The sequence below is a fragment of the Leuciscus leuciscus genome (assembly GCF_965113295.1).
Source record: "Leuciscus leuciscus genome assembly, chromosome: 1".
Taxonomy (NCBI): domain Eukaryota; kingdom Metazoa; phylum Chordata; class Actinopteri; order Cypriniformes; family Leuciscidae; genus Leuciscus; species Leuciscus leuciscus.
In genome coordinates, this window is record NC_138725.1 from 41602977 (window position 1) to 41629022 (window position 26046).

Here is a 26046-nt window from a genome sequence, read left to right on the forward strand (position 1 = left end):
GTCCAACAAACACTGCACCTTCTTGCTGTTGACTCGGATCGTAATAACCGGACAGCGGCCCACCAGGCGTTCTTTAGACAGTCCAGGAGAAGAAGGGTCTAAAAAGGGGGTCCCGACCACTTGACCCACAGTGGCCGGAGACTCTAAAAACCCCCTTGTGAAGCGCGTCTAGAAGGGCACTGACGGATGTAATGTCCAGCTTCTCCACAACCGTTACAGATAGGACGCCCCTGTTCATCCCACTGGAATCGGGGACCCATGGATCGGGCGAAACGATGCTCTGGAGGGCGACTCCCGTCAGAGTAGGCCCGCTCTCGCGGCGAAGGAAGTAAATGGAGGCGTTCTCGGCGGAGTTCTTCGACAACAGATTTGGACAGATCAGACATTTGTTCACGGATATCCCTTTTCAATTCTTCCCGGAGGGCATGCTTCCAATCGGAGGTGGCAGGGGCCGAAGGCCCACTAACAGCATTCGCCACCAGACAGCTGGGAGGATCCACACCTTCGGTGTGATCACGCTCAAGGGCTAGAGCTTCTCGCCGCAGTTCTTCAAACGTGAGGTCAGGATTTCGTCTCAACTGCACCCGCAGACTCTGACGTACTGGGCCCTCCCGTAATCCTAGCAGAAACTGATCTCGCAGTAGGGTCTCCTCGTCGCCCAGGCCGTGGTCCTGTCTTCCCCTTAGCCTGGTAAACTGTTCCCTCAGTTGCAACGCGAATGGCCGAACAGTTTGTCGTGGCCCTTGCCTACAATTAAAGAATTGGGTTCTCAGGACAGCTACCGGGGTGGTATCTCCGTATTGTACCGTGAGGAAATCAAAGATGGCTCGGACTGTGGTGCGGGTTGCTTCCGGTGCTGCCTGTACTTCTCTTCTTGCTTCTCCCTCTAGTGAATTTAATACAAACTGTACCTTCTGCAGGGCGTTCAGCCCTTGGAGCCCTGCCAGGTATTCCACCTGGGCCTTCCATGCTGACAGGCTTAATTCTGACCCCGGACCTCCGTACTTCTGGGCCCACGGGGCCCCCATAAAGAAGGGCATAACCGGCTGTCTGGCCACTGGCTCTTCTTCCTCGGCCATTTAGGACCTTGATCGCTCCACTCGAGACGGTAGTCCTGCCGACTACGCCAAGTTCTGTCACAGGTCGGGGTGGGCCAAGCCAGACTGCACCCACCCCTGGAGACCGGGTACCACCTCGAGGAGCGTGTCAAGGAACCAAACAGCAGACAGAGGATAAAGGAATAACAATTTCTTTATTGAGTTAAAAGCGGGTAATTCAAAAGTCCTAATTAAAATCTTCCTTCTTGTCGCCAGAAGCAATTCGATGGGCCCCCTGGACCGGAGCGAGATGGACGTTCGTGAACACCCTGCGGCTCGTCGGAGAGAAATCAAAGGAGGACACACACCATCCAGGTAGGTCACTGGGTAAGTACTCTCGGGCGGGGATGGAGCAGGTCTCGGATGCTGTCCACAGGTAAGTATCCAGGGAGCGGTGGCCTCCGACTCGGACGGGGCACAGGGACGCAGGTGGCGAGCGGGCCGGGCCAGGAGGGGAAACAGGTGAGTATCCCAGTAAGTGTCCGTGGTGTCAAACCAGTTAGAACGGGGCCTCCAGCCAAGACGTAGGGGATCCTTAGACCACAGGAAGACACTTCAATCAGAGCACGCGCCGCGGCTGATCCTCTTCCTTCTCAACAGGGACAGCGGCTTACAACATAGGCATGGAGGGCCACCAGGCCGAAGAACACTTTGAGCGAGACGCTCCCTTTCGACTGTGTACTACAACAACACAACAGAGTTCAATGGTTTCAGCGGTATACAAGCGCTCAACAGTAATACCTTCTCTCTTCTGAACAGGGCGGAGGCCTTCAATGGGACGTGTGGAGACCACCAGGCGGAGAGGACACTTGAGCGAGACACTCCACTTCGGCTGTGCACTGTAACCAGGTAGCAGGGTTTAACTATTCAACAGCGCAATAAACATTCAGTTAAAAATACCTTCTCTCTTCCTGACCAGGGCAGGGGCTTTCGATGGGGCGTGTGAAGACCACCAGACGGGGAAGACTCTTAGAACGAGACACTCCTCTTCAACGGTACACTGCATCAAGGTAACAGGGTTCAACTGCTCAACCGCATATGAAACATTCAATTAAATACCTTCTCTCTTTCTGAACAGGACAGCAGCTTTCAATAGGAGCGGGTGGAGACCACCAAACGAAGAGAATGCTTTAAGCGAGACACTCCACTTCAGCTGTCCACTGTAACAATGCAACGGGGTTTAACCATTCAACAGTAGATGAACATTCAGCTGCAATACCTTCCCTCGTTCTGAGCAGAACAGCGGCTCTCGTTAGGAGCGTGTGGAGACCACCAGGCGGGGAGGATGCTTTAAGCGAGACACTCCTCTTCAGCGGTACACTGTATCAATGTAACAGGGTTCAACTGCTCAACCGCATATAAAACATTCAGTTAAATACCTTCTCTCTTTTGAACAGGGCGGAGGCCTTCAATGGGACGTGTGGAGACCACCAAGCGGAGAGGACACTTGAGCGAGACACTCCACTTCGGCTGTGCACTGTAACCAGGTAGCAGGGTTTAACCATTCGACAATAGATGAAACATTCAGCTGCAATACCTTCTCTCGTTCTAAACAGGGCAGCGGCTTTCGTGAGGGGCGTGTGGAGACCACCAGGCGGGGAGGATGCTTTAAGCGAGACACTCCACTTCAGCTGTCCACTGTAACAATGTAGCAGGATCTAGCAGTTCAACAGCATATAAAACATTCAGCATTAATAGAGCCAGGCTGTCTCAAAGTGGTAAGTTGGGCGTTCGGTATATCAAAACCTTCCTTGGAGACAGCGGGTGAAAGACTGTAAAGAGAGAGTGCACAGCAGACTACTAATACCTCCTCTCACACGATAAACTTCACTCCATAACACAAACCGTGTGAATCGTCACTTCAGGCACTGCATTCCACTCGCACACCGTGCATTCGGGCCAGCACTCACCCACCGGTCTTCCCCCCACCAGATCAACTCTCGTCTCTCACAAGGGCTCAACTTCTCTCCAGAGACAGCAGAAGACAGTTGCAGCGATCGTCACATTCAGCGAAGGAAGGACAAAAGTTGGAGACAGATCAATAATTCACTCGGTGTACTAGTTCACTCGTGCCACACGCTTTCCAAACTCTCTCCACACCACTTCAGTGTTAGTGCAATAACAACGAATCCAATACTCATCACTTTGTGTCTTTCCCACTGCTGACGATAATCCCTTGAGTTTCCGTTGACAAATACTTCACTTTCTTCTTTCCACTTTTCCACTTCAATCTTCGCCCGCTTCACAGCCCAGCCTCAAATACAAGCAACCCGCCGACAAACACAGTATCTCACAGGAGGAGAACCACACGACAGTCTGTTTCCTCTCTCTTTTTAAAGCCCCATCTGAATCTGTGTTCCTCTCCCAATGCTCTCTGTTAATTTCTCCACACCTGCTGTCAATCGGGCAATTGGCCTCGCTGCCATAGCAACAGATTTGCGGTGTGATGAGACGGGTATCCACAAGAGGTCTCCAAATAACACTATTCACGAGGGTTTTTAATCTCTTTTCTAATTGTTTTTGTCACACCGTGACACATGTTCCTCATGGTCAAAGAGTGAAAGAGACTTACAAATTAAAAAATAAACAAAACCAGCTTATGATTTGATCCTGATCAATTCCATGCAAGAAAATTCTTGAGACTCTTCAAAGGTCGTCTTTCTTCAGGCTCCTCACCAACTATCTTCTGTTTCTATGCAGGGCTAGACTCTCAATCTTGCTTCCCAGACGAGGTCTTGTGTCTTTCTCGCTGATTCTAAATGTTGAAAAAGCCTGAAGTGCCTGTTAGAGTTTTGTGAGTGCAGTCCAGCCCCCTGCCCTTGCTGACACTGAGTCTTTTTTACTTTTTTATTTTTTACAATAAAATTAAAATAAGCTTCATGGTGTCAGTTTGGTGTTGCGTAAAGTTCCTTAGATGCTAATCTGTTCTCGGAATCTTTTCTATTTCATTAAGAAGCAAAATAATAATAATAATAATAATATTGTTAATATTACATATTCTATATTGAACCCTAAGGTTCTTCACTGAATTTTAAGGCAAGGCAAGGCAAGGCAAGGCAAGTTTATTTATATAGCACATTTCATACACAATGGCAATACAAAGTGCTTTACATAGAAGAAATTAAAATAATAAAAAGAAATAAGAATAATTAAAACAGTTTAGAAAAATAAAATGAAATACAGTACAGTACAGTCGGACGAACAGTGGCACAGTGCTCATTCAGTAAATGCACAGCTAAACAGAAGTGTTTTGAGTCTGGATTTGAATGTGACTACTGTAGGAGCACATCTGATCTCTTCTGGAAGCTGGTTCCAGCTGCGGCTGGCATAATAGCTAAAAGCAGACTCGCCATGCTTAGAGTGAACCCTTGGTATTTCTAGCTGATATGATCCTAATGATCTGAGTGATCTGTTGGGTTTATATTCAGTGAGCATATCTGCAATGTATTGAGGTCCTAGGCCATTGAATGATTTATATACCAGTAATAATACTTTGAAATCAATCCTAAATCTAACTGGGAGCCAGTGTAAAGACCTGAGGACTGGTGTGATATGTTCATATTTTCAGGTTCTGCTCAGAATCCTGGCAGCAGCGTTCTGTATGAGCTGCAACTGTCTTATGGTCTTTTTGGGAAGGCCAGTGAGGAGTCCTTTACAATAATCCACCCTGCTGGTGATGAAAGCATGCACAAGTTTCTCTAAGTCTTGTCTGGAAACAAAGCATCTAATTCTTGCAATATTTTTTAGATGATAGTATGCTGATTTAGTTATTGCTTTGACATGACTACTGAAACTAAGGTCTGACTCTAGTGTCACACCAAGATTCCTGACTTGATTTTTAGTTGTTTGACCCCTAGAGTGAAGGTATGCGTTCACCTTGAGAACTTCATATTTGTTTCCAAATGCAATGACTTCAGTTTTATCTTTGTTTGAAGAACACTCTATATGCCAAATGAGGTTCTATATTAGGAGAATTGTCTTAAATATTTGCATAATACTTCAATTTAATTGGTTATTTATTTTTTCTTGTGATGAAAAGCTTTTTAATTCATACAATTTAATCAAATAAAAAAAAATATATAATTAAAACAAAGTGAATTCTTTAAAACAAAATATATAAAATGATCCTTCACGATTTGATGCCTCATTCGTGGGTCTGTGACAAAAGCTGCGGGAGGAGTAGCGCGTCAAATTTTTTGCGGAATAATAAAGAAGAAAATAATAATAAGTATGAGCAAACACAATGCCTTTGGCAAGCACCCACTAATAATAATAATAATAATAATCTTAAGTACAATATCAGTAAGTTGGCTTTTCCAAGCCAACTTAATTACAGTAACAGAGATTGTTTTGGCTTTACAACAGCTCAAGAATAAAGTTATTGTCCAGCTAAACTTAGTTTTGATTGATTGATTGATTCACTAACGTTGCAAAGATCATTAGTTATTAACTTAGGGACCGCTAACACAACACCGTTCTAACAGAAAACCCTCAACGCGCTCCGGCCGCCCATCAGCACAAAATAGTGCCTGGTGGCTCGAGAACGCACTCTCAGAAATAGGTTCCAAGGTGCAAACGATTATCAGTTCTCTCTGAGCAAACCTACGCAACCTCTGCACAAACACCGACGTCCCCAGTGGGCATTTGATGTCAATTTAACATTTATTTGACGTCAAGATGTCATGATGTTGTAAACTGATTTAACTGATTCTATCTAAAATTGATCAATTGCCATTTCATATTTATACTGTGATCTTATCTCATTTGAGTCCACTAAAAAAATGTTAACAAATGAGTTAACAAAACATCGATTTAACTCAATCCTCTTGCAGATAAGTGTTAGTTAATAACAGCACACATGAATGAGTTGAAGACCTTAACAAATAGATCATCAACAAGTACACAATCACTGCCTGTTAAATAAAGCAACATGCAACATAACATCAGTGTTTCTCTGCTCATCCAGAACTGAAGCACAGGCTCTACTCTTCAGCACAATGGTGACACACAAAACTCAATAGAAACTCTTTAAAGGTCCCATTGCATGGATTATTTTATTATTTTAAAATGTTTCCTGGGGTGCCCTTATAATGTTATTATGTTTTTTAGATCAAAAGTTGTTATAATTTAGAAATAAAAGGCATTTTTCCTAGCCTGATTTTAGCCTCTGATATGAACGCTCTGTTTGAAGGGGCGTGTCTGCTGTGAGACTTCAGTGTAAACGCCCTCTGCTGTGATTGGCTGCTGTGAGACTTCAGTGTAAACGCCCTCTGCTGTGATTGGCTGCTGTGAGACTTCAGTGTAAACGCCCTCTGCTGTGATTGGCTGACATGCTTGCATGTGAAATTATTTAGCATTACATGTGAAACTCTCTTGAAAACATTTACTATTACAGCTATTATACGTTTTTACTATTACAGCTATCAAGATTAATGAATCGTGAGAAGTTTAAGTATTTAGATCTATTCCCATCACATAAAAGGTTGCAGTGATCCCAGTGGGCATTTGATGTCAATTTAACATCAATATGACATCAAACATTGATGTCAAAATTACGTCACGAAATAGGTTAAAAAATGAAAGTCATATTGACGTCAAAGTGTCGATGTCAATTTGATGTCAAGATTTTGACCTCTTCTGATGTCATTTTGACATGGTGTTTTGCTGATTTATTTTGGTGTCAATTCAACATTTATTTGATGTCAAGATGTCATGATGTTGATCCCAGCAGGCACAGGATATAGACTACAACGTCGGTCAGACGTTGGATTATGGTTGAAAATGAAAGTCGGGTTGACGTCTAAGTCAACGTTGGGCAATCGTTGAATTTTGGTTGGAATAAACCAAACAAAAAGGTGAAATGCATGGCCGTACACTTATTACCAGCTTCACTTAAAGGTATAGCGGAGGATCTTTCCAAATTTTAGATAAGACCCGCCCTCTCCACTTTTTGAAAAGTTTGATTGATTCACCAGAATGATTGACAATTAGGAGGACCAATAGTATAGGTTACCCACCAGGAAGTAAAACATCCTCCGCTATACCTTTAAAACTAACCAGATTTACTTTATTTAATTTCCGGTTTAATCAATAGTTGTATTTTAAAGTCACCATGATGGTGGTTAGCGTTTGCTTTAGTTGGACTCTTGACTTTTTAGTATAACATTTTTTCTGGCTGCTATAAATGTGTGTTTATAAATCACATTTGTTGTGGCAAAAAAAGCCATGAGGAAGTTTAGATCAGGTGATGATGGCTGTTTATTGATGCTGATGTTGATATCATCATGTAAATGCCTGAATCCCTGATCTTATTCAATGTCTAATGTTTAGATTATATAGGACTTGTGTTTTTAATGTTGTTTTATAATAGAAGACAATTGATTTCACAGCATGAGAGCAATGTTGCTTAAATAATATAAAGGATTTTCAAAACATTAAGTGCATTAAACTTTTTCCTCTACATTATTACTTAGCCATCAAGAATCAGTGTATGACTCTCAACAATGGTGACAATCAATGAAATGCTTCAGCTGCAGTGCATGCTGGGTACCACCAATCAAAACTCACCCATATCTCCCAGCATGCATTGCGGCTTTACTAAATAATGCAGCTGGAGTTGATCTGATTATCTGGATATTTTGTTTGATTGTCACCATTGTTGAGATTCATATGCTGTTTCTTGATGTCTGTGTGTGTCTGAGTATTGCCATAGATTAAAGGTTTTTGTGCACTAAATAGTTTTTAAAAATCAAGTATATTTTTTGATAAACAACACTGCTAGATTTGCTGTAGAATCAAATGACTTCTATTATGAATAAAACAATGTTAAAACCACAAGTCCTATATAATCAAAGCGTCAGACACTAAATAAGATCAGGGATTCAAGCAATACATGATGATATCATCATCTTTATCAATAAACAGCCAACATCTCCTGATCTCATGGCTTTTTTAGCTACAACAATTGTGCTTTATAAACACTCAATTATAACAGCCAGAGAAAAGTTTATATTACAGAGTCAAGGGTCAAGAGCACAACTAAAGCAAACGCTAACCACCATCATGGTGATTTTAAAATACAAAATATTATTTCTTTAAACCGGAAATTAAATAAAGTAAATCTGGTTAGTTTTAAGTGAAGCTAGTAATAAGTGTACGGCCATGCATTTCACCTTTTTGTTTGGTTTATTCCAGCCAAAATTCAACGATTGCCCAATGTTGGAGCCTGACGTCAAACAAACATTGGCTTTAGATGTCAACCCGACTTTCATTTTCAACCAAAATCCAACGTCTGACCGATGTTGTAGTCTATATCCTGTGCCTGCTGGGCATCTATTTGACGTCAGGATGTCATGATGTTGATGTCATTTTAATGCAATTTTGATATCATTCAATATCAAGCTCCAATATCAGATTAAATTTACCTTTTATAGTATATGCAATTATAGTGTCTGCTGTCATTTTAAACGTGAACTAAATGTAAATATGCTAGGATTTAAATAAATAAAAACACACATGCAAAATACATAGACCTAGGTCTACAACTTTCAAGATCATTCAGGCTAGGTCTTTTAGATGTTGAAAATGAGTCACATTGATTTACAATGAGTAATAAATATACTTTTTTCAGACATTTCAGACATTGTTTTGACATAAATTTCACATCAATTTGACGTCTTGTTTCCTGACATCAAATCAACATCGATTTAATGTCAATGATATTGACCTGAGATGTAGGGACCAGAAAAAAAAACATGTCAGATTGATACCTTTGTTAGGCATCTTTACAACCACAAGGAAATAATTACAAAATATAATGAAAATATGCATATTCATGCATGTCATACATGGTGGTCAAAATCTTGACTATTTGTTGATGTAAAATTGACGTCAAGGTGCCCGCTGGGTCGCGCATCACGTGTTTAGTCCATAGGTAAACGCGTTTTAATGTATATGTGAGCAGGCGTGAAGTCCTTTTTTACAAATCAACTCTCAACAAACTACTTGTCTGGCCTTAAAAATGTATAATACAGAATTATTTATCGAGTCCGCGTAGCCACGTGGTGACTCTGTACAGATAAAACAGAGGTAAAGGGAAGAGAAGGAATGTGTCCTTAGGTCAGTCACAGCAAACCACGGCTGCGAACACACGTGAGAATGTGTTTATGCGTAAGCATCTTGAACGGGTCATAATGAAGTATGGGCTGTAAAATCCTGACTTCATGTCGGCTGGAGGGACTGGCTCTAATTCACAATGAAAACAATGTGCTGTTTTTTAATGTATGATCATGGACTACGTGATAAATCAGATTAGGCTTAAGTGTTGTTCTCTATACCTCAGCTCAGTGTTGCTCAGGTACAGCAGTGTCTGTTAAAAATGTTAGATAAACTAGCACTATTGTTTCTGACCAGTAGGTGTTACTGTCACCAAACCAATGAGGACTACAACATTTATTTTCAATTAACTCTGTTAGGCTGTAAATGGCTAGTGGGATGCTAAAAAACAGTTAGCATATTAGACTTCAGAAACGGAAATCATCTTGTTCTATATCAAGACTTCAGCAGCTTTATAGACAATATTTGTGAATAATTTTTGTAGACTGGCAAAGTTTTTCATGTTTGCCACACCTCAGAACTGTCACATGAATAACTGAAGTTGTTAAAAAGGCAATAAGGTGTTGTTTCTAGTCCTACAGATGTAACACTAATATTTATCAGCTGATTTGAAACAGTTAGTGTTGATAAAATGTATAAATCAAATATAATCACCTTCAGTGTGTCCAGAGTGGATGTTTGAAATCAGCACTAAAAACACAAAGAGAAAAACTCAATACAGAGTGAGCTGTGTGAACAGTTTTTTTTATTTTTTTTTTATACGTCAGACATTATAACAGTAGACTATATTCTTCTTTGCTTGTAAAACACCATCATTTTAAGCTCAAATATTCTCAGACGTTCTTATTTCTTGTGAGGTCTGTCTACTTTGTCTAGAGCTAAATTCGTATGTATGAGTGCAGATGATGAATTTATTTGATAGATTTTGCCATTGCAGAGAAAACTGTTTAGAGAACTTCATGCCAACATTCTGATCACAAACAGAGGAATGAAAATAAACTCTCAATGCCTATTTACAGAACTCTGTGTCCCATTCAAATCAAGTGCAAACATAGTATGCAATGAAATGGCTTATAACTTTATTTGACACTTTATGAATTAAACCTAAATTGCAAAACTGTTGATAACTTGGTTATGTTTTACCTGATGTTTTTCTTCTTGCACATTATTTCATGTATACAGGTCTATTGAAATCACTGTACCTTGTGTTATACCAACGGATTTTACGATGTGGCTAATTCGTACGAATTCATACGACCTCACTCGTACGAATTCGTAAAATGTTTGCTAAATTGAACATATTTTACAAGTTGCCCAAGTCGTATGAAATCGTACGAATGGCCTACACCTGACCCCGCCCCTAAACCTACCAGTCACGTGGGTTTAGACAAATCGTACAATTGAGTTTGTATGAATTCGTACGAATTAGCCACCTTTTACTCACTTGTACGAATTCGTACGAATTGGTCGTGAGAGAGCTTTGGTTATACGTTAAAAAGCCCAGCAAAGTTCGGAATTCAGTTAAGCCTAGTTCTAACGTGCTAGGAAAAGCAGGCAAAGCCGCAAAGGCAAGGATGTAATGTATAATGTAACACATTAAACAGAAAACACAGAACTCAAGGAACAAAACCAAGAGGATCACAAAAACTACAAAGAACTACAAAACATGGCACAAGACAGAAAATAAAAAAAAGTCGTCACACAAGACAGGGGAACACAGGCTGAGATTGTGACAGTAGTATGTGTGTATATGTATATATATATACTGTATATATATTAACCAAAATTTATTTAGACACCATGCTGTCCTTACTTACATAAATTAACTAGTGACCTGCACCCACTACTGTCCATTTGTCCATTTATTCTGGAAGCAGTTTTGAAATCCAATGCCTTAGTGAAGTGTCATGTTGGAAAAAGGTGTCTATCATGTATACATAATTGTATGTAAAATCCACTGAGATACAGCGAAAGAATGCATACAGCGCACAAAAGGAAGTTGCCTGAGCTCCATACTGACCAAATAATGATAGATGGTTGAAGACACAGACTGTTAAAACCTTAAGCCTTAATCTACAATATGAAACGCCAAAAGAGTTTCTAGAACGTTCATCTGGTTCTTTCATGTAATAATGGTACTGGCTTTAATTACAAATGTATGGAAGTAAAAATAAAAGCAACAAGTATTGCATAACTTTTCCAGGGTTGCCAGGTCTGCGTAACAAAACAGCCCAATGGCTAAAATTATATATTATAGCTATTAAGCAGTATCACAGAAGAAAACGTGCAGCTGTGATCACAACTGATATTCAGACCATAGCACAGATTTAGTGTGTTTGCATAACAATAAAACTTTATTGAAGTCAAAAATATTATTTAATATCACTGAATCAACCCAATACACACCAACAAAACTAGTTAAATTAGGGTTAAATCAGGAAGAAAAACAGTGTATATTTTAGTCTAACTTACATGTTATACACAATATTTCCAATTGTTTGTCTATTTTTGCATCAGTGGTGCAAACACAGGCAGGCTGTGTGCTATGAATGTTTGGAAAGCATGACATTTAAGAGATATTTCAGAACCAAAAGGATCAGATCTTAACCCTCTGAGGTCTGAGCTGTTTTCTGGGCCCTGGAGGTGGTCTGACATGCTCTGACATTTGTGTTTTTTTCTGTTACTAGTGACATTTTCATGGCTAAAGTCTAATTACACTGTATTTAGCACAAACTCTGCTACAATAATATATCAGCAGCATGTATGTAAAAGTTTGTAGTTTTGAGATAATGACATTTATGCGTGGTTTGTGAAAATACAAAAAAAAATTCTCACTGAAATAAGGCCATGAAACCCATACTGATTATTTCTTCACAAGACTTTTGAAAATTGTATGACATAGCCTAGAATATTTGCTCCAAAACTATGTGAAAATCACCCTGACTGCTCATTCAGATAAGACAATATATTGATTTAACCCTCTACTGCATGAATTTTGATGACACATGAAAAAAATTATTTCACATCATTTCCTGGCTCATTTGGGAACATTTTATTGATTTATTGAAAAATGTCCCTCCCCCAACCCCCCCACCCCAAAATATTTTTTTGTTGCCTGAGGGCAACGTTATGCAACAATGGTAAAGAATCATAGAGAAAATGATCATTATACAATTCTCAGAGAGCAATACAAAAATAAAAAAAATTATTAAAAAATGTCAAGAAATCATTTAAGTAAAAAGGGAAAAACACTTAAATAACTCTGACTGGCAATCCAATGGACGAGTCTGGGTTTGGCAGGAAAACGGTACTTGCCTGACTGCATTGTGCCAAGTGTAAAGTTTTGTAGAGGGGGGATTATGGTGTGGGGTTGTTTGGTGGAGGGGGGATTATGGTGTGGGGTTGTTTGGTGGAGGGGGGATTATGGTGTGGGGTTGTTTTTCAGGGGTTGGGCTTTGCCCCTTATAGTTGGGGGCCTTAAGCACATAAATACACTGTTAGACTTTTCAAGGGTTTTTTACAGTAACTTACTGGCAACACTGTTGCCAGTAAGTTACTGTAATTAAGAGTTACAGTACCAAACCATATTTCAGTTTTGTGTAATACAGTGCATTACTGTAAAAACGAAGCTAATCAGTACAGTGCATTACTGTAAAAACGAAGCTAATCAGTACACTACTGTAATTATTTTTATTTGTACTAAATATAAATTAGATTTGATAATTTTGATATATGATTAATTTTATTTTTATCCTACATAAGTACTACTTTCATACAAACCAATTAGACAAAGTTATCACAAAATACCATTTTTTTATTTAAAACATTTCATATATATCACAAAATAAACATGCCAATGCTGGAAATGATGTGTGAAATTTTTACACATTAATGGGTGAGTTTAGGGATAATGTTTTTTGTGTTAATTTTAACTCATTCATTGTGTTAATGATTTTAACAAAGTAAATATGTCAGAAAGGTTAGCACAAAGATGTGTAAACGTGTTAAATTAACACATTATGTGCTGTCCTTCACTGCAAACATTTTTGAAAACATACATAAAATCATAAACAAAACATTAGCATTTGACTAAATGAATGTAGTCATTGGTTGTTTAGCTTATACAAGTATTATAATGAAATATCAACCATTACATTCATAAAACTGCAGAATATAAATACATTTTTAAGCATTCAAAAAGGAAATGTCCAACACAGGACAAAACACAGTTCTTTTCACAATACATGACACATAACCCCACCTTCAAAATAATTTCACTTATTTCCAAAAATTTGTTGGATTCATGTACACTGGAGGCCAAAATAAGTATTTAAGTGTCTTAATGTTTTTGAAAGAAGTCTCTTTGATGCTCAAGAAACATTTCTTATTATTATCAATGTCTGACTGTCTACTCCATCTTTTCTACAGCATAGGAGTAAAAGTCATCATCAAAATAATCTTTAAAAAGCCAACACAATGTTTTTGTCCACCTTTGTGAATAAATGAACTTCTCCAAAGATTGGTTCCTGTTCAGAACTTGATTGACAACATCAGAGTGTTCCCTGGTCTGCATGCGTGCCCACAAACACAAATGTACTCAGTCCTTCAGAGGAGATCCCGGTTCCAACACTATATGAGAGAGAGAGAGAGAAAGAGAGAGAGAGTATTAGTGTCACATTATTTTTAACCTCCTTTTTTTGTTAATTTTTATTATTATTTTCACAAAAACTTAAGAATATATATTTGTAAACAGCTTTTGTCAATAAATAGCATACAAAAGAACTAAATAAAATTATGCCAGATTAAATTTTAATACTTACAAATCCTAAATTCTGTCCAAAAATGCTGAGATCCATAGAAAGAACGACTGAAATCGATGATTTTAGCCCATTTCAGCTTGTCTGCAGTGAAGGAGTACCTGTTTGAGACAAATACACAGTAAGATACATGCAAGAAATCACTGTGTGATGATCGTTCTCCTTCCTACAGTAGTTAACCCACCTGCGTGCTGATGTTAGGACCTTCCTAGTCAGGTGGGACTGCAATGGTAGAGTCTTCTGGCTAATAAAATATCAAAATAATGCAAAAATATAAACTTAAGTTGTTTAGAATGCTAGATTTTGTATTAATGAATTAGTGAGAGTTTTACTGCAGTGCTTACCTGGATACATTTAATCTGGTGAGACTGAACAAAGACAATGGTCCATCTTCTGATTGGTTCATTTGCTGTCTAATAAAGTTAGACATAAGGCAAAGGTCACTTATTTGATATAAAGTTAGCCAATTTTATAGAGATTTTATAAGATATTGTAAGCTACTTAGTCTGCACCAGTGGCTCAAAAGCAATTTTCACATAGCGTATTGCTAATCATTTCAGCAAATTTATCTCAAAATATATCACAAATGGGCTGGCCTACCTCTGGAATCTTGCTGGAAGTCACTGGCGCGAATTGGCGCTTTGTTGCAGTTGCCTTTAAACACAAAAATGGAAGTAAATATTAAATTCCATTAAAAAAAAAAGTATAATATGGTATAGTTTGCAAACTAATGCTAAAACTATAAAGGTTCTCATCAGTAGGCCAACATTAGGCTATAAACAGAATTTCACATTAGTTTATTCACATTTATTGTTAATGTAAACGCGTTGCTCGTTGGCATATTTTAACTCGACAATTCAATAATCTAACAAAGTGTGTAAAATGAAACGTTAGCTCAGTTTACCATGGTAAAGTTCGTTACCGCCATGCTGACGACGAGTAACGTTAGGCTAACGTTAACGTTATAACATAGGTTAAACTGGGCATAATCCTGACAACACACACAGAATGTTTTTTTTTTTTTTACCTTGCTTGCTGATCTCTCTCTCTCGGTGAAGTGAATTCCGTCTCTTCCCCGGGCCAGACACGAACGTCGCGATCCAACAAAAGACAGACCCCATTACCTACACTGGATGCTCTGACGCGACACGACAAATCCCAGACAGTCAGTGTAGTGCATAGACTGTAAAAAATAGGTGTAGTGATGCGCCGCGGCCGTTATATTTCTGACGTAGTCCGATACGAGTCCAAGCGCTCGCGCTATTTCTGACAAGGGATAAACAGGTATGCATTTAAAGGTCCGGTCGCTTCAATGTGTCCAATATAGACAGCCTCTGGCTATTATAGCGTTGTAGACACGCGGTGTAAGGCAAAAATTAGGAAATAAAAAGCACGATGGAATGGTGCCAGCCAGAGAGGCAGTTACGTCAAATACAGTAGTATACAGCAAATTTAAAAAATACAGTAAGTCTCTGTATGTGGTGTTAGACGTCACAGAAAATCCCCATGATGCAATGGGAATCACAGTTATTTACTGTAAAGAGAAATAGCAGTATAATACTGGGGGATTTAAAGTAAATAACTGTAGAAATTACAGAAAAGTCTAACAGTGTAGGTAATTTCGCGCAAATTCATCTAAAAGCGCCAAATTTGGCACAGATGTAGCTCAGGTCATACCGAAATGATTTAGCTAGGGCGCCGGAGCCAGCGACCCTCGGGGCCAAGATGGCGGCCAAATCCAATATGGCCGCCGCCCGAAAAGGGTCCCGGCTTTAACTTTTGAACCACATGAGTTACAAATACAAACTTGATATGTTTTTCAGCTTAATTGATCATGAGAAACACATAGGAATGTTTATATTTATGACCCAGTATATCTGGACCCCTCGATCCTCCAATTCCAAAATGGCCGCTGTCCAAAAAAGCAGTTTGGGCTGTAGTATGGAGCCTTACACACCACTGTTCGCGCAAATTCATCTACAAGCACCAAATTTGGCACAGATGTAGCTGAGGGGATACTGAAATGATTTAGCCAGGGCGCCCGAGCCAATGGTCCCTGAGACCAAGATGGCGGCCAAATCCAATATGGCCGCCGCCTGAAAGGGTTTCGGCTATAGCTTTTGAGCCAGATGAGATACAAATACAAACTTGATGTCTATTTTACCTTCTTTGACCATGGGAAACCCATAGGAATACTTACATTTATAATTGGGTATATCAGGACCCCCCAAATTCCCTAAATTCAATATGGCCGCTGTCCGAAAAACGGTTTTGACTACAAATTTTGAACCAAATGCGCTACAAATGAGGATGTGGTGTCTATGTTATGTTTATTGACCACAGGAAGTCCATTGGCATATTTATATTTATGCTTGTGTAAGTCTGGAACCTGTATTCTTTTCAAGACTGTTGTTGAAAATCCTTTCTTTTTTTTACCACAACTTTGAAGGTTATTCTCAATGTTGATTCATTTCCTTATAGAAGTGAAATGGTTTTCAGTTTACCACAGGTGAATACATTTCAAAGTGTAATCATATAAGAAAAAATAAGACACAATTAATATTGCAAGGCAAAATAATAATATAGTAAATTTTTCCAAAACTCTTAAAGGTTTGCTTAGCATAACAAAAAAACAGCAATAACATAAAAAACAACAGTGAATTCTCATGGTCTCTCACATGAATTATCATTATCACTCACAATCACCGGATCTCTCATTGTCTTCACCATCATTGTTTGTACAAGCACCCTCACATGCACATATAGAAGTGCAACGAACTCCGGCTTTACAGCACTTACAGTGCCATCTACATGCTGTCTTGCAGCCACAGTGGAGGAGAATGGTGCAGGCTTTACTGGCGTCTCTGAGATTAGTCCAGTAAGGTTCCCAAGTCTTGCTCGTAGAGTCCCGAAACCATCCCCATGCATTAAATTCTGGGATATCTTGCTGGACAGCGGTTGCCTGATTCCAGTAGAAGCTGGCCTGCAGAAGTGCTCTTTTGATGTGCTGAATCAATGCAGCTTGGGTGGGTGGCAGGTTCTCGAGAGACTTGGTACCATTCGAGAAAAGGTGATGTCTAGCTTCATCTACACGGCTGGAACCACAGCTCTTGCTGTACATGATGAGCTCATGTGACAGATTCATAGCTCATGGTCCAAATGGTCCGGCCAACTACTGAAAAAACATTCCATGACTACGTTAACACCAATATTGCTGGGTTTGTGAGGTCACACATGAGCTATGAATCTGTCACGTGATTGGATATTGTGTTTGATACATATCCAGAGGAGAACCTCAAAACACAAACTCACCAACGCAGAGGAACCAGATCAAGAACTAAAGTAGATGGGAGAACTCCAATTCCAAAACGTAACTGGATATATCTATTAAATATATACTGGATATATTGTTATATATCTAACTATTTGGATATATCAGTGAAGAGATAACCAAGCATGGCATGTCAGGTAAACTCCTCCTTTCCACCAAGAAAGATGCTCTACTCTCCAACAGACCAGGGTATGACATGTCTGCCCTTCAGCCTTGTAATCATCCAGAAGCAGATACAAGAATAATCCTGCATCTTGCACATGCTGGGGCCAATGGCCATAAAAAGGCATTTGTCCGGACTGTCGACAGCGATGTTGTCATCCTTGCCATCCGCTTCTTCAACACACTCGGCCTCACAGAGCTCTGGATCGGCTTTGCAGGTGGAAAAAACTATAGGGACATTCCTGCTCATGAAATCAGCAAGGATCTTGGTCCCCAGAAGTCACTAGCCTTACCACTCTTCCACGCTTTAACAGGCTGTGACACAACCTCAGCCTTCCTGTGCCATGGAAAAAAGAGTGCATGGGCAGCTTGGGAGGCAACACCAGATCTCACAGAATCTCTGGTTACCCTCACCTTGGAGCCTGAACAGATCAACAATGACGTCCATGTCCAAAGACTGGAGCGTATGGTCGTCATCATGTACAGCAAGAGCTGTGGTGCCAGCCGTGTAGATGAAGCTAGACATCACCTTTTCTCGAATGGTACCAAGTCTCTCGAGAACCTGCCACCCACCCAAGCTGCATTGATTCAGCACATCAAAAGAGCACTGCTGCAGGCCAGCTTCTACTGGAATCAGGCAACCGCTGTCCAGCAAGATATCCCAGAGTTTAATGCATGGGGATGGTTTCGGGACTCTACGAGCAAGACTTGGGAACCTTACTGGACTAATCTCGGAGACGCCAGTAAAGCCTGCACCATTCTCCTCCACTGTGGCTGCAAGACAGCATGTAGAGGGCACTGTAAGTGCTGTAAATCCGGAGTTCGTTGCACTTCTATATGTGCATGTGAGGGTGCTTGTACAAACAATGATGGTGAAGACAATGAGAGATCCGGTGATTGTGAGTGATAATGATAATTCATGTGAGAGACCATAAGAATTCACTGTTGTTTTTTATGTTATTGCTGTTTTTTTGTTATGCTAAGCAAACCTTTAAGAGTTTTGGAAAAATTGACTATATTATTATTTTAACAATTTAACATAATATAAATATTGCCTTGCAATAATAATTGTGTCTTATTCTTTCTTATATGATTACACTTTGAAATGTATTCACCTGTGGTACACTGAAAACCATTTAACTTTTATAAGGAAATGAATCAACATTGAGAATAACCTTCAAAGTTGTGGTAAAAAAAAAAAGGATTTTCAACCACAGTCTTGAAAAGAATACAGGTTCCAGACTTACACAAGCATAAATATAAATATGCCAATGGACTTCCTGTGGTCAATAAACATAACATAGACACCACATCCTCATTTGTAGCGCATTTGGTTCAAAATTTGTAGTCAAAACCGTTTTTCGGACAGCGGCCATATTGAATTTAGGGAATTTGGGGGGTCCTGATATACCCAATTATAAATGTAAGTATTCCTATGGGTTTCCCATGGTCAAAGAAGGTAAAATAGACATCAAGTTTGTATTTGTATCTCATCTGGCTCAAAAGCTATAGCCGAAACCCTTTCAGGCGGCGGCCATATTGGATTTGGCCGCCATCTTGGTCTCAGGGACCATTGGCTCGGGCGCCCTGGCTAAATCATTTCAGTATCCCCTCAGCTACATCTGTGCCAAATTTGGTGCTTGTAGATGAATTTGCGCGAACAATGGTGTGTAAGGCCCCATACTACAGCCCAAACTGCTTTTTTGGACAGCAGCCATATTGGAATTGGAGGATCGAGGGGTCCAGATATACTGGGTCATAAATATAAACATTCCTATGTGTTTCTCATGATCAATTAAGCTGAAAAACATATCAAGTTTGTATTTGTAACTCATGTGGTTCAAAAGTTAAAGCCGGAACCCTTTTCGGGCGGCGGCCATATTGGATTTGGCCGCCATCTTGGCCCCGAGGGTCGCTGGCTCCGGCGCCCTAGCTAAATCATTTCGGTATGACCTGAGCTACATCTGTGCCAAATCTGGCGCTTTTAGATGAATTTGCGCGAAAATGTGCTTAAGGCCCCCAACTATTAGGTCCAGTGAAAGGAACTCCTAATGCTTTAGCATACCAAGACAATTTGGACAATTTCATGCTCCCAACTTTGTGGGAACAGTTTGTAGATGGCCCCTTTCTGTTCTAACATGACTGTGGATGCTGCACATTAGTGTCACTTTGGTGACTTTGGGTGTTCCTGTGCACCCAGGAACCCTACATCTTCCCTACTTGTAACACATTATTTGCCATTGTGAGGTATTGTCCAAGACATCCTTGAAAAGTACCCCTTATCGCATAACGTTGCCCTGAGGCAACAAAAAGAAAAACTGAATTTGTGAACATGCAAAATAAAAAGAAATTCACAAAACCTGCCAAAAGGCTTCTCTACACCTTCATACACACACACATATTTTTTATGTACAGTTCATGTCATTTTAAATATGATTACTAAAGCAAATAATCTTGCTTTCATCTCACACCACCCAGCTGGCATTTTAACGTAGAGTCAGCGTTGAATCAACGTCAGGTGTCAGTGTTGGATAACCGTTGGATTTTGTCATGGTTGTAAAAATAATGTTGATTTGACGTACAACTCAAATTTTATTTATATTTCTATGTTGAATCCATAGTGAGTTAACAACACCATTTCAACCATTTGGTGTTCAACGTTGTTTTGACGTTGAATTAATGTTTTTTCATAAACTGACATTATTTCAACCACATTTAAACGTTTAAGGTCAGTCGAATGCCAGCTGGGCATGTGCTCCTGTGACCATGTGTCAGAAAAGGACGTCCCGCCTTCAAATGGTGCTTGATAGTGACTCCCAAACCTTATTGGACTGTTCTTTGATACTTTTTCAAACATTCTAATTGGTTGCAATCATTTAAAGAAAAATGTACTGAACACAGGGCTTAAGAAAACTTTCCGTTGCCTGGGGGCAACGCTATGCAGTAGAGGGTTAAAATTTCTAAGACGTGTTTTGTGTGACAAAGCCATATGCGAAGGGGCGTGATCATCTCATGAATATGTAAGCTTTTAACACCTGAGAAAGACAAAGACACTCCCCTAACTGCCCTATTAGGAGCGATCAGGCCCTGTCATTCAGAGCAACCTTGCACAAAGAATGAGGAGATTTAAAAAAGAATGGCTTTTAGATTGTTTGGATTTATTTACAACACAACACAATCCAAAAATACAAATGACAAAAGAGCACATTGAAAACAATGATCCAAAGACAGAGACCTTTGTGCCATTCCTAAAAACATACCTTTCATTTCCAAGGTGTTTGATTTTCACTTTACCATGTTCATGTACAGAGACTGAAGTCAGCAGGACTCAGTTGCATCTGGTCCCTGAAAGAAAAAAAAAAAGAAAAAAACTGTGAACATACTGATATCAAGAGAAACTATAGGGCTGCACGATTTTGGGAATAGATTTTAGATTTTTCTGGTTAAAATTTCTTTTTAAAATTCACAGAATACACACACACACGTTTCCAACAATATATAATGAACATGAATATAGGCCTTGTAGGCATAGGCTACGCAGTGCTGCATAAAATAATAATAACAATAAATTAAATCTTCCAAAAGATTTCAAGAACAACTACGCTAGAGAAAAATATATTGATTATCATATGTTACTTCAAATGTTTCCATTCGTTATGATGATATGAAATGAGATAATAGTAAAAACATAAAGCCTATTGTTTGGTGCATTTTTCCTTTCAAACGCAATCGCGCTCCAAAATATGATACATTAAAACCCACAGCGCGCTCCAAAATATGATAGCCTACATTCAAACGCGATCGCGCTCCAAAATATTAAACATTATGGTTATACATATCTATGTTTGAGCAGATATCCACAAACAGTATTTAACAGTAAACACGGGTCTAAATAGTATAATATTCACCATATATCTAGCAACAGTTCAACTGCAATGTGAAGTTTATGCAACAATACCATAAACTAATAAGTAAGAATTTCTTACCTTACATCTTTCTTGTCTTCAAATCGCGTTCTTCTTCTTCTGATGTAAATCCAATGTAAGCTCAGACGTGTCTTCCAAACTCGACGAAAAGCAGAGACTTGTGAAGTTTTTTGGTGTTTTGTGTTTGAGGTAACGAGGGCGTTCGCGTTCCATGTGGAGATTTGCATGTGAATCACTTTTGCGCGAGTGGGCGTGTCGAATTAAAAAATAATTAGCAAGCGTTTGAGATACTGGACATCCTGTTGGTTTTATACAAATTACTTAAACAGAGAATATTTGTTTTCAGTTTGAATCCGATCATTTAAAAGTACACACTTAAATGTGTATAAAGGTATATGGCTCATAAATGTGTGAGAAGTATTCGCTGAGTTATGTTTCAGTTTATAGACGTGCTCAAGAAAAAAAAGTTCACCGCGACGGAGAGGCAGAACGCACACCCTGTTTATTTTCTTTATTTTACAAAAGCACAATGTTTTGATTTGATTGTAAGTGGACACATACAAAAGTAGAAATATCACAGATTCTTTTTTTATATTTCTTTTTTCTGTATAACCATAAATGACGGAGTAATTTAAGTTTATGTTGCTGCTATGTGAAAAAAATCCAGCAAAACGTGTGGGCGCGTATTTCGACCTCAGAGGGTTAACAGAGAACACTAACCTGTGCATTTCATTTGTTTGTGACCATAGTTGGTGAATCCTGACTTGCACACACATTCATGGCCGTCTTTGTTGTTTCTGCAGGTTCCTCCTCCACAGAGAGATTTATCAATGTCACATACACCTTTAACAACATGAAAACAACATGTTGGAGAAGGATCTTACATTTCTCAAAAATAATCTGAAGTTTCAATGTGTCAAAACTTGGACTTTACAGTTTTAAAGGACCTACTCATGCAGGGTTTGTCTTCTTGATTAGTGAAGTTAGTTTCTCCTGACTCCAGTCTGAAGCCCTCAGCACAGGTGCAGTAAAATGCACCGGGGGTGTTATGACATGCTGCATTTATTCCACATAAACTGGGATCATCCTCACATTCATTTCTGTCTGTAATTTAGGGACAGACAATAAACAAAAACATGTTACTTGAAAACTCTAACTATAGACCAAAAGCATTGTTGCACAATAGATGACCAGACAATGTCTATAGCTCTAATAGTTTCTTACCGATACACTGAACTCCTTGTCCTGCAATAAATGTCTTGTTCCCATTGCTGGAAATGTAGCCAGCTTCACATGTGCATGAATAACCTCCTACATAATTGACACATTCTGCATTAGGACCACAAACAGCACTTCCATCCGCACATTCATTGATGTCTGAAATGAGAAGAACAGAGATTCAGATGTTGTTTCTGCTGCACAGAGGTCATATGAGATGCATCAAGCTCTCTTTACCTTGGCATATAATTCCATCCGCTTGTGTGAAATTGTGAGTTGGTGTGAACCCTCCTTTACATTGACAGTAGTAACTTCCATGTGTATTGGTGCACATTGCATTTTCTCCACAAAGGTTTGGTATAGTAATAGTAGCATAACACTCATTTACATCTGTAGTAATGACAGAAAATGTATGAATAATCACAGCACTGTTTATTAAAGAGTGCAGATTCAGTACATAAATGTTTCCTATATCTGCAACATAATTTGTTGCTATTTTTTTAATTACAGCTTTTTTAAATTAATATAAAACTACCGGTATATCAACAAAACTTGATTATCGTGTTTGTTTGTTTTTTGTTTGTTTTGTTTTTGTGGGGCCAGTATAAATGTACACGTACAATCCAAGTAAAATCCTGTTGAGCCCTAAAATTGCTTAAAGCTCTTGAAAAAGAGTTGTATATCATATGTTAGTCTTTTTATCCATACCTACACACTTTCCCTTTATCCTTGCAAATCCAGGGTCACAGATCATCACGGTGTTCTCTGTCAGTGCCAATAGAAGACCTGTAAACACAAATAAAAAGTGTCTTTTATTTCATGTTTAGTGTCTTTGGTGTGTAGCTTGATGCACAGAAGTCCAAAGGTCTGAGACCACATTGAAAATCTAAGATATACGTATATTTTTATATTAACCTGCAAATAAATAGAACAAAATACTGAGACATTCTCACTGTAAAAACGACAACTCAAAATTGTTCACCTTACTAAGATTTTTGCATTCACTGACAATAAAATTGCTAGTTGGAACTTGAACTATGTGTTTTAAGCCACTTGAACTCACTTTCAGACGTTTCTGAGGAAAAGTTCATCTTATTTAATAAATTGAGTTGATTTTATTTTGAAGTTGTAGTTGACACCCAGTTAGAGTGTGGTCAACTTATCTGCGCATGCTCATTTGAAATTTGTCATGGCAACCGGCTGCTACGGGGTTTCCAATGATTTTCCCAGGAGCTCCCTTCAAAAGTTTGAAAGTTTGCGTCCGCCATCTTGTCACAATGCCTGCCAGCGGTAACTTTCCCTGACGTCTTTGTTGAAGAGAGACATTCCTTCTAACAGGTAAGCTAATCATATGAATATGTATATGCATTTGATATTTGTATTACATTTCATTGCGGGAAACAAAATCGATAAATCATAACCAGGCGAGCCGTTTATGGCAATACAAAATCCCCCACTAGCTAATCGGTTAGAAGCTAGCTTATTTTGAACAGCTAAGCTCAATATAATTATTGTCCACATATTAATTGAAAGATTTGTGTTGCCGGTATGTTTGTTATTCTCGATGAATGATGGCATTGTATGCACGTCTGCTTTGCTCATTGACAACTGCTCGCGACCATGCGCTGCAACCAAGGTAACGTTAGAACCAACGTGCTAAAACTGTGATGCAAAACTTCGGTTTGATACGATAGTTAACTAGATAGATATAGCTTCTAGCATGCGACCTTTGTGTAGGGCTGGGTACCGAGTTCGATACTTTTTAGGTACCGACCGAATTGCCTCGATATATCGAGTATCGAAAAATGACGTTGTTCATTCCAGATTTCGATACCTACACGCAAACTCTACAGTACACACACGAGACGCGCGGAACTCTCCGCGCACATACTCATATGAGAGGCGCGCGCGCACTCACAAATATGATGAAGACCTTGACAGTGCACGGAGTAAACATAAGAGCAGAAAGTTGCTCCGTCTTCGACTGGTAAATGAAGAGATACCTTGTTGATCACTCTGACAGTGCTTATATTGCAATAAATAATAACCTACTGAATGTACACTGCCTTTCAAAAATGTGTTGGTTGGTCAGAATTTTTTTTTTTTTTCAGTAAGGATGCATTAAAGTTATCAAAGGTGACATTAAAACATGTGTAATGTTACAAAATATTTCGTTTTTAAATAAATGCTGTTCTTTTGAATTTTTTATTCATCAAAGAATAATTAAAAAATGTATCATAGTTTCCTAAATATTAAGCAGCAAACTGTTTTCATATTTCTGAAGGGTCATGTGACACTGAAGTAATGATTTTGAAAATTCAGCTTTGACATCACAGGAATAAATTACATTTTGAAATATATTCAAATAAGATTTTAAATTGTAATACTATTTCACAATATTACAAGTTTTACTGTATTTTTTATTTAAAAAAAAAATCAGTTTTGGTGAGCATGAGCTCTTTATAAAAAATTTTTTGTTCCTTTGTGCTTTTTTGTTCCTTTGTGCACTGGCTAAGGAGCATGAGTCAAACTGAAAAAATAAAACCAAAGTTTTTCTGAGGTAATGTGTTATGTAATCTTGTTAAAATGGATTTCATAAAATTGGTATCGAAAAAAGTATCGTTAGGAACCGGTATCGAAACTGAGGTATCGAAATTGGCACCGGATCGAAAGATTTTGAACAATACCCAGCCCTACCTTTGTGTGTTTTAGCCCTGAAGCTCAACAGCATTAACGTGAACGGTTGCGAAGTATGTCACTGTGTTCATTTTCTCCTCTTATTTTTGTGCTAGGTTTTCTATGAAGTGTCGCTTCTGCAGCTTTGCCAGCGCCAGTCAAGAGCGTCTGCTTAGGCACCATCGGCTCAGGCACGGAAGAGGAGCTTACTGGCCGTGTGTTTACAGTGACTGTGTATGTTCTTTTAAAACACCTGGCGCCTTAAAGTCACATTTGACCAATCGCACTGTAGGACAGCCAAAATACAAGATAAATTCACAACGTGTCTGGAGCTTTTACTCACCCTCATGTTGTTCCAACCCCGTAAGACCTTCGTTCATCTTTGGAACACAATTTAAGATATTTTTGATTAAATCTGAGAGCTGTCTCACTCCTCCATAGACTTCTATAGACGTTATAACTTGCTGGCCCAGAAAAGTTATTAAAGACATCGTTAATATAGTCCAAGCGACTCCAGTGGCTCAATCTTAAGTTTATCAAGCGACGAGAATACTTTTTGTGCGCAAAAACAACAACAAAAATAACGACTTTATTCCACTATTCATTTCCTTCTCTCTGGGCCTCGAGTCTTTTCACGTAGTGTGATAGCGCAGCGTGTCTGTGTTGTACGTCACACGTAGGCTCACTATTGGCCGACGCTGGTC

The 26046-nt window shown here is 39.2% G+C and overlaps 1 protein-coding gene and 1 long non-coding RNA gene across 2 annotated transcripts in view; both read right to left on the reverse strand.

Annotated features, from left to right (window-relative positions):
- LOC309474864 (immunoglobulin superfamily member 1) overlaps window positions 1-26046 on the reverse strand; it is a 278361-nt gene that overhangs the window by 193152 nt on the left and 59163 nt on the right. Inside the window, exon 6 of the mRNA XM_082137481.1 lies at window positions 22673-22825. Coding sequence (XP_081993607.1) covers window positions 22673-22825 — 153 coding nt within the window. The remainder of the gene's footprint in view (window positions 1-22672; window positions 22826-26046) is intronic.
- On the reverse strand, window positions 13006-15640 carry LOC309477461. Its single transcript, XR_014198643.1, has 6 exons — window positions 15057-15640; window positions 14630-14683; window positions 14374-14442; window positions 14214-14273; window positions 14033-14130; window positions 13006-13841 (listed from the first exon to the last, which is right to left on the reverse strand). It is a non-coding gene; the product is annotated as an uncharacterized lncRNA (long non-coding RNA).